General features: G+C 37.7%; 1 protein-coding gene across 1 annotated transcript in view; it reads right to left on the bottom strand.

Moving 5' to 3' along the window:
* The window catches only part of LOC108680773 (limbic system-associated membrane protein), a 33,539-nt gene extending 24,451 nt beyond the window's left edge, over positions 1-9,088 (bottom strand). Inside the window, exon 1 of the mRNA XM_018169672.2 lies at positions 8,835-9,088. Coding sequence (XP_018025161.1) covers positions 8,835-8,859 — 25 coding nt within the window. The 5' untranslated portion in view covers positions 8,860-9,088. The remainder of the gene's footprint in view (positions 1-8,834) is intronic.
* Positions 9,089-10,360: the final 1,272 nt, after the last annotated feature.

The following is a 10,360-nucleotide window of genomic DNA, read 5'->3' as shown; positions in this document are numbered from 1 at the left end:
ACACACGAGAGTCAAGTGCCTCAAAGCGCATGCAGAGGCGCTTTGCAGCCTCTGCATGCGCTTCTTGACCGATTGACGAGCTAGCGATTGACAGGGGCCATGCCTCATGCAACACAAGCGCGGCGCTTAGTAGATAGCTATTAAAGAATTGATATCACTTGTATGCTTAAATCGCAAATTAACTAAGAATTTTAATTAAATTAAAAATTTAAAGCAAATTAAAAATCTAAATTAGTTAATTAAAGAAATTCAATTCGTTCTATGGTTTCAATGTATTAATTTGTGACTTCTGATTTGTGATTCTAGATTCTACGAACTGACGATGGAGCTGGTCTCCGAAACGTTTTCTATAAAGATATGAATTTTTGTGGACTATTCTTTGCTTTTAAATTTTTAATTAGTAGATAGCTATCTGTGGTCTAGTAAGGTTGATTGTGTACGCTGGTCCGGCACAACAAATGTCGACTAACACCACTCTCGTTTGGAGTCACTCTCTAGTAGAGAGCCTAATAATTGATCTTTATAGAGAACACGAATGCCTATGGAGTGTTCGGTCAAAGGAGTTCAAAAATCGAAATGCAAATGATGTAAGTTATTTTTACATGACGTGTTTAGTTTATGTGATTTTAGCAACTCCTGACAATTTATGCATTACCGTTTAGCGATTTCAAAGGATGATATAATATCGGTAGTCGGTACGAATATTGGAACTTTTTATATAAGAATAGACTATATTTTTTATAAATTGTATCTTTTTGAATGTGCTAAGCCTCTAATTATGATGCCTATGCTAAATTCTCGTTTACAACTGGCATAGTGCGAAGAATGACGGACCGCAGCACACCCGAGAACAATGACCCACAGCTCAAATCCGGTTACATCCATCCTCATTTACGTCTAGGTGGCAACTAGTGTTCAATGCGCGCGGTCTCGAGCTATCGCTTACAAACGTAGTGTGAACGGTTGTGCGCGGTGAGGCACTGCAGCAAACGACTCAAAGCGCATGTCGTTGCCACTAGTGTGAACGGGCCTTTATTAGTCGTTGGCGTGTGCCCGAACCGATATAGAGTTTGGAAACGCCGTGTGATCACCAGAAGTTCAGAACTTGAAAAAAAAAATTAGTAGAAAGTGCTCAAAGACGTTCCACGTGTATAATTCTAGGTTTAAATTGCAGGTCTTACGAAGAAAAATCAAAGATTATGAAACTTCTAAGCCATTGTTATTGACGTCTGCGTGGTGAACTCATTGAAGTATACAAGTATACCCATGGTTTATACAAGGTCCCAGATGGATTACTAGATTAGGAAATAAGAACCAACACCAGGGGCCACGGCTATAAACTAAAAAATCTTCGTTGCAACTCATCCACACGACAACACGTCGTCACGCTTCGAATCATGACATGTGGAACAGCCTGCCGGGCTACATCGTTGACGCTCCGAGTATGAACGCCTTCATGAACAGACTAGATAAAGCTGTTGAGAAATATATGTCTAGCCTTGAAATGCCTAGCACCATATCGAAGCTGGTGTAAGTCTGGTAGCTATTTCAAACTATCGTCAGTTTTAAAAGATCCGGTCGAAGGATTGGTTGTTAGATTTCNCTCTGTTTACGTCCCGCCTCTACCAGCAACTCTGTTTACGTCCCGCCTCTACCAGCAACTCTGTTTACGTCCCGCCTCTACCAGCAACTCTGGTTGATCTGAAGAACCGTATCACTGCTACGGTGCACTCGGTAACAGAAGAAATGCTTTCTCGTGTGTGGGACGAGTTTGGCTACCGTTTAGATGTTTGCCGTGCAGCACAATGGAGACACATTCTACATTTATAAATATTTAGAAAAACGTTGAATTTTTTCTTGCCATTGGTGTATGAATTTTTTAATACATACTTAAATGGCTACGAATTTATTAAATTGGGTCCATCATTTAGAATAACTCTGTACATCAACTGAGTGAATTTTTTCATTGTATACGTTATAATATTGCATTTCGAAAATTGAAATCTTGATTCACATTTGAATCAATAAATATCTTTATTACTTTTTAGGTATTACTTAACATACAACTTTTTTCTAATCTACAGAGATGAAACAATTATTGAAATTTAAGAAATTTTGAATGGATGCGCCATCAATTTTTTATCCACAAGGAGTTAGTTTTTTATCATAACAAGTCAGTTTCACGATAATCACTTATCAACATTACACATGTCCTTTCCTGGTTTTGAATAAGGCCGCCAACAAGTAACATATACAAAATATCTAAATTATTTATAATTTCCAATAATATACAAAAAGTTTTGTTAGATACGTCATCTGTCCCAGCTCACCCTCTCGCCTTCAGCTCCTGAAGTCTGACGCTTATTGTGTTGGTCCATTATAAGCTTTTTGTTGCAGTACTTCGGACATGAGAACGCACTTACGTTCTATGAGGAGAGACTCCAGCTGCAGTCCGCAACATCGTTGCCTTTTTGCCGGGCACTGAGACCGTCTCGGGACGTCCGATACATGAGAAGTGAGTGATAGAGATACATGAGGAATCCTTTGCCCCCGTCTCCTTTTAGGATCATATATCGGTTTGCGTTGATCCTTGACGTGACTAAATTCCATCTATATGGGAAAACAACTACTAATGCTAAAATAGAGTAAATGAGCTTTACCCGATATTCATAAGCATTTCAGTCTTGATCGACTGTGCAATTGAGTATTAGAAATCGGTCTCGTATTTGCTCCATGTTCATTGGTTAATCTTATCCTCAGAAAATTAATTGATCGATAAGAATTAATTTTTAATGCGCTATGGATACTTTCATTAACGCACATTCATGGACATATATTAATAGGCTCGCGCACAGACTCAATCTGGGAGTAAATGATGTCGCCACAAATTCATCCGCGAAAGTCGACTTATCTCTCAAAGAATAGGAGCATGATCGACCGTAAACGGCCGCGTTATTCTTTTGGGAAGAACCGAGTCATTGGATTTAATCAGCCATAAAGAGTCCCTTATGGAGGATTTGGTGCGTCGCTTGTGTGTCCAAGGCTCCGAAGAGAAAACTCTCCTTTTTCTTCACTCCCGTTCTTTTGTGAAGCTTTATTTTTGTTGCTACTGAACGTAGGATGTTTTTTGCAATCTCTTTACTATTTTCCGAGGATCTGGTTCACGGAATGACTTTTCGGAGCCTTGGACCGTAAAAATTTCACCCTAGGGCCCTTGGCTTGAGCTCTACAGTACGAATGAGACTCCCAGTGCAGTCGGCAGCATGTCAGAGAAAACTTTGCACTAAAGTTGAAGATTACAACTTTGTCCTATTATGATTTCGAATTGGGAACTTTGAAGTATTTTTAGGCCGTGTTGTTCTATCGAGCTCAATTCATTTTGAGTGAGTGGGAAATTGACGGAAACTTTAATTGAAAACGTTTGAGAAAATATCAAATATACAGTGCAGTATCAGCTTATTGTTGGTCTTCTATCATTTTCATGTTTAATTTTTAAGTATTCTGAGCGTCAGCTCATATCATTTTCTCTTAGATTAGTCATGTATTACGGATAATGTTCTAAGTTGAGGTTATCGTGAATTATATCTTAGCTTGAGTTATTTGAGTAATGAGTCATGACTAATTACAATAAAAAAATGTCGAGACAAATTATTGATTTTCGATGGTATTTAAAAGCTTCAATGCATTCACACTTCTGTGTCTTCAGCTTTATTATTTTCTTGTCACCTTGTTTTCTTAGCTTCATTGTTGAAAACATAATTATTTAAATATTATGATAATATTCTATCAATTCATTGTTTTCTTTGGCATCAAACAACTGCATTTAGTGATTTGCAGGATACATCGCACGTCTTTATGCTTCAATAATACCATTTTTGGCTCATGTGTCTTTGCTGTTAAACAAGCGGGTGAGTGACGTATCAGACCTTCTCAAGGCATCACAATATGGCGGTGATGAGCTCCATGCCCAAACTTTGCCTCAGCGAGCGGCTATTGTGCCATCTAATCGTCAGCTCAGCGTCGTGGCAGCACAAAGAAACGGAGGAAACTTTCTTCTGAGAAACCAAGTGCCAGAGATAATCTTCCATGAACTTGTTTAATTTAACTGGGAAACTTTCTGTGCATTTACCAGGAAACGGCAGCTATGAGAATTTTTAACGAAGATAAAATCTGTTTCTGAAAATGACTCATCGTGATGAGAAGTGGGTCACAATGGAAACGTGCATGATTTGATATAAAGCTCACTGAATATCCCGAATCGTTATTAAAAGCTCTGCAACTACTAAACAGTGTATGTGTGGGCCACCAGGGATTAAATCGGTATTACTTTTAAAATTCGATTACAATTTTTCATTAATGATTTTTCAGGTGGCTCACCACGTTTTTCAATGAACATATAATTTTTCGAACGATATGAATTTTCTTTTGCCATACTAAAATATATTGCACAAATTTAAGTCGTACTCTATACAGCATCATCTATTTCGCAATGAAACACCTTGGCGAATATTGATATTTCAACATATCTCCCTCTTCACTCTTCCCCCTACACACTCTTTGGGGAGGGGCTGATCGCAGCGAAGTGCTTCCCTCAAGGCAGCAAGCAATCGCAAAGAGGATCAACACTCATAATTTGTTGCGTTATGCAGGCAACGCCACTAAGTGACTCTGCCGAGCCCTCTTACGAAGTTAGTGCTAGGCGGTGCTGCTGCTCTTCAATCTCCCGTGCTCGCCATACAAGTGCGCCACACGCACGGTGCGTACAGGCATATGGCGCGGTTCACCACTTCCAAGGCCTGTATTACGTCGAGTCCAAAGTGTGTGTGAAATGAAACTCAACGGAAAGTACGGTAACAACTTTCCCGGAAAATTTCAGGGTAAAAACGCATTTGCGAATTATTGAAATGATAAGTAGGAAATTTTCTGAAAGTTTGACTTCTAGTGATTGGGAACACAACCGTAAAGATCCAGAAAATTCTCGAAATGGAAAACTTTAAGAAAATTTTACATTAGGATGAAGAAAAGTGATTATTACGTTAATCATTTGAATTTGAATCCAAAACATTAAATTAGAATTTGACGTGATTCTATTCGCCTATTATTTTATTGAGCGGAGTGACTGTAGTTCCATTCAAGTTGCATGGCTGTAGCGAAAATTGTGTTTCCATTTATATTTTTATTATTGGTTGTTCTGTAGTAGCTTTGACCTTGTGAAATGCATTAATGATCAATTAATGTCTATATAATTACCTCTACAGAGCTAAGTCAAGTCTGCTCTTGAAAGTGCGTTAATACTCGAGGCCTCAAGAGCTTTTACAGGGAGTCTGTTCTACATGTCGGTGACACGAAGCGAATTGTCGCGTAGCTGAGTTGCACCGCAGGTTTTCAGTTTATAATCGTGGCTCCTGGTGTTGGGTCTCGTTTCATATTCTAGTGATACAATTACAAAGTTAATAACAAATTAATCAGGGAGTGCGGGATCTAATTGAAATATTTCTGATGTATATTCAGGATTTCTTTATGAAGCGAAGAAGAAGGAGGGAAAACGTAATATTAGGTCTGAAATAATTAAAATGGCCTGTTTATCTAGATCCGCAGCAGCGTGCTACGTCATGCTAACTTGCCTTGGAGTTAAAGTGCAAGCATTAGTGTAAATAAACTCTGCACCTGCATGCAGATGCATCGCTTACGGAATGTTCTATTGTAATCTATTTTCCTATTCCTGCGCAATAAAACATGCGATTAGTTTAATCAACTATTGGGGCAACGGGCCCACGCGTGTCACGGGGCAAAGCGCCCATGGTGAAGTCTTGTGTTATACATCTTTAGATTTGTCTCAATGACCTTTTCAAACTATGACTAGCTTTTTGAATCACAAATTACACTTCATATTGCATGATTTTTTGATTTTCCGCCTCAAGGCAGCAGGTTTAGTTTCTAGTTATGCGTATTTCTGACCCCTAATCGAGTTATTGACTCTTGCCTTGCCAAAAGTTGATTTCAGTCAACACCAATGAGCCAAAAGTTGATGAGTTTTTATGGTGTTGGCTGAAATCACGATTGGGTACGAATTCTCTGCACATTTTGACACTTTTTACAAAATAGTGTTTCATTAAAAATTGAATAACTCTATAGGCGTCTAAATCACATCATACATTCCTCATTAGTTGCACCTTTAAACAAAACAAAGAACCACCTCGTATCAATTAAAACTTTATCAAAAATTTAGTTTAAAAAAAAAGGGGGGGGGGGTGCTGCCCCATGTTGCCCTACGTTGCCACCACTTCGGACCTCAGTTAACATTCTTAGATTTTTGTTAGTTTTAACTACCAGTTTTGTCGTTCTTTGTTTTGTTTCGCTCATCAATATATTTCTATTGCGAAAATAATTTATTCGAAACTCGGCACGCAAGTTCTTCACGGAGAGCATTTTTTAACGAGGTTGCCACGGAAACACGTTGAGAACACGTGTACCGACTTGAGTTAAGGTTACTATTATAATTTGTAAACAACGAGGTTACTATTATAACTTGTAAACAACGAGGTTACTATTATAACTTGTAAACAACGAGCTTACTGTTAGATGTCATTCTACGAATCCAGAAATGAAATCACTGTATTTCAGATTTCTTCCCTAAAGCGCCAGTTACACTTCACTTTCATATACAATTGGTGTTTCGTGCCTTTTAAGATTGAAGACTTTTCTATTAATACAAATTTACAAAGATTGTAGCGGATGAATCACTGCTGGCAATGCTGTGCTCAGTCAAGCGGCAGGTTTATTGGGAGTTGCAATTATTATTAGAAGCTGGGAAGCAAGAGCTTAGACATGTTGCGCTAGCAGTTGTCTCCTTGGATAATTTATCCTTAAAGAATCCCTATACTCGCTGCATTCCATCGGTCATTTGAACGTTATACCCACTACTGCTTTATTTGATGGTCAATTTGTTTGTCAACATTGACTTCTTAATGTTTTTCAATCATCACTCTAACGTTGATTCTATATTTTCACATATCACCATCATGTTGTTCATTGATTATACTAACCTAGATGAAGCACTATATTTACACTAGTCAGTGTTAAAACGCAACTGCTACAAAACAGCCCTCGAAGTTCGTTTGAACCAGACGCCGCGGTAAATGCTTCGTAGAATAATAATAATAATAATAGCCCATGCAGTCAACTAACCTCTCAAGACGTGATGTCGCATAATTAGAAAATGAAAACATTTTCCCCCTCTCTGACTGAATCTGTCAGTAATTCTTTGATTTGACTTCTATTATAAAGAGTTGCATTTAACGTCATTATGACTATTATACTAAAACAGTTTTGAAAGTAATGAATCTGTATCTACTATATTGTTAATAATAAATTGGGTCGAAACAAAATCCAGTACAAGAAGAATTATCGTCGCAGTCCAAGTCGTGTCGTAATTGCTATATTACGTCTTTTAGCTCCATAACTCAGACCGTGCAGTAGATCCTCATGGCCGCCATCTGGAGGAATAAGCCGACTGTGCAGACGGTCTTGTGCGCCCTAACTAGAAGCTGTGAGCATTTTTAGAAGACTCCTATTCTCTGTCTGTATTTCTCGACGATGTGGCAACAACTCGCACTTAAGACCAAGGAGCGGTGAAGTTTGGCTCCCACATTTCGCTTCCATTCCCACTATAAGTCAGCCTCTCCCCACAGAGCGTTATTGACTTGACAAGAGAAAACCCATAAGCCTTAACTCTTAAGTTTTAATAGGGATAAAACTTTGACCTCTTGGCATCAAATTTAACTCGCGGAAATAGTTCGGAAATGATCAACTTTAGGGCACGGCAATGGTTCTGATGTTGTAAATGATTGTTGCAACGATCAACTTCAACGTTTGTCTCTTTATTTTTTTTTTTGTGTGATAGATGAAATATTCAAGGCTGAAAATGAATTTCGTAAGAGAATTCTATGAGTAGCATTGGGTTTTTTAACACAAATTTCTATTTTGTATTATAAATGTACTAGCACATTACAGTTTTTAACATCGCAGAAAATAGAAATACAAAATTGTTGCGACCATTGTAATTGTATTGAGATTTAAGCCACCTTGAGTTAGGAACGTAAATAATTCCTGCATGGAATTCTGTTAACAACTAATATGCCCAGTTTTAGTACAAATTTCCACCTTGAAAAGTGCAGAATGATTCAAAATTATTCTTTCCCATTTTTAATCTTCGCAGAACTTAAATCGTCTCGTGGCCCAGAAGAAGGTAGTGAAAAATCTTATTGATTTTGTCAACATCTATATTTTCCATTAATGTATCTCTCTTTTCAATTGATCTAGTCTACAAAAATTTTATTATACGCAGCAAATATTATTCCAATTTAGAACAAAGATGTCAAAGCAAAATTACTTTCGCTTATATTTTTCAAGCAGCAATTATCATAACAATTCCATTCAGATGTTAAATACTATTTTTTTTAAATTTTCTGATAAAAAAACCCATGCCATTGCATGCGACGCATACAACCTCAGCTTTATCAGAAAAAAGTTTTCATGAAATGTGACTTCGTGCATTTGAAGGACCGCGTGGCACAGTATTTTGCTCATCAGTCAAATCGAGTATGGTTGCCTCGATAGTTTCCTTTTCACGGATTGAACCTGAATAATCCAAACCGAGCTTCGCAATTATTCTATTAATGACAGTGTTACAATTATTTTCATACTTTTTGCTACTCACTACTACAATCACCCGATATGAAACATAAAACTATACAATAATACTATTTTTGCATGCAATATAAAAAATTTTTCAGTTTATCGAAAGTAAATAGTAATCCAAAAAAGTTGCTTACCTGAGAGAGCGCTGTTCAGAAGCATCTTGACGGTCGAGGGTTCTTCGAAAATTTATTCTTCTATTAATTCACAGAGTACGCTTGCAGATGTTACCGTCCCAGTCAACCTGTCATCTATTGTACGCTTTCTTGGAAGTCACTTTTCAGGTCCGTGCGACAAACTTGACTTCAAAGCAAATTAATGCATAGCCTCATGTGCAGTTTGAATGTTATACTGTCCTCTTTTGCTCCTATTGATTAAAATAACATTCAAGATCGTCTGAGGAAATAAATATAATTATATTTGGTTCGTTAAAAACTAGCTGCCGGAAACCCTAAAATATAAAACTTAAAATACATTAGGAGAGTATTACTTACCTAAGAGATAAAATACCGCAGTCAAAATTTTTCCTCCAGCGGAACACTTCGACAGCGATGTAAAATATAAGGCAAACGAGTGACTTCAACAAGAATTTCCCAAGAGATTTCTTGGCTTTGAAATCGTTCAATAACTTGTGATCAAGAACGAAGCTCAATCGGTACTTGAATCCTGAGATAAGAACAAGTTCGTGCCCAACTTTGAAGTCATCTAAGGACGCTTGATGGACCTTCAAGTCGTCCCTGCATGGACCGGGAGCCTCATCCAAAGTTACAGATTTTTCGTCCTTATTTTCTTTCACGAAACAAATGAGAATATTGCAAGAGTATTCCAACTGTTGTGATTCCTCAATTGATATGTAAACTTATTATTAAAATATTGTTGTTGATTTTGATTTTGGTATATAATTGCCTAGTTTGGCATTTAAGATTTTATTCCAAATAATTTTGCATATTATGAAAAATGGTAAACCTTTTCTGTTATAAGTAGTGATCAGAAATTCTATGCATCTCCCATTGATTACGAGAATTGTCCAGCGTTTAAACAAAACTTGAAGCTATCGATGTAAACTAAACATAGTCAAGTAAACATATAAGAAGGCATAAATCAATGCAATTGTCGTACACACTAGAGGCTTCGGATGGCAGCCGGCTGAGAGTGTTTCGTATGACAGATGATTTTTGCAATAGAAACCTCTCTCTGAATTGAATAAATGGTTGTCAGTGGTGCACAACACTACCAGTGAAATATCTAGCTTGCGTCAGAATATATTTCAATTCGGGCGAGATTTATGGACAGACAAGCGCATGTAGCTGCGCGGAGACTTGGGCACTGAAGGCGCTATTCGCGGTGACTGCGAAAACATGTCTCGTGAGGATAAATTTGGCCGCGTCTGGCAATATCCACGCGTGCGCTATTATATATTCATGTTTTGAGGTAGCCGTGCTACGCTCGAGTCTAGCGCGAGATTACGCCCGAAGCAATAACGCAAATCCGTATTTGCGTCGCTATAAAATAAAATTCGTAAGCTGACATACAAGGCAATTTTATGAAACTTCAAGATCAGCATTTCCAATTTTAGAAACCCTAATATCTTTCGGCTCGAAAGGCTTAAGACGATGCTATAATCATATAATAATGAAGTCGTAGTCAAAATCTCTCTAAATTT

This window comes from Hyalella azteca, unplaced genomic scaffold, assembly GCF_000764305.2.
Source record: "Hyalella azteca isolate HAZT.00-mixed unplaced genomic scaffold, Hazt_2.0.2 contig4065, whole genome shotgun sequence".
Classification (NCBI taxonomy): Eukaryota; Metazoa; Arthropoda; class Malacostraca; order Amphipoda; family Hyalellidae; genus Hyalella; species Hyalella azteca.
This window is presented reverse-complemented; position numbering and strand designations above follow the sequence as displayed.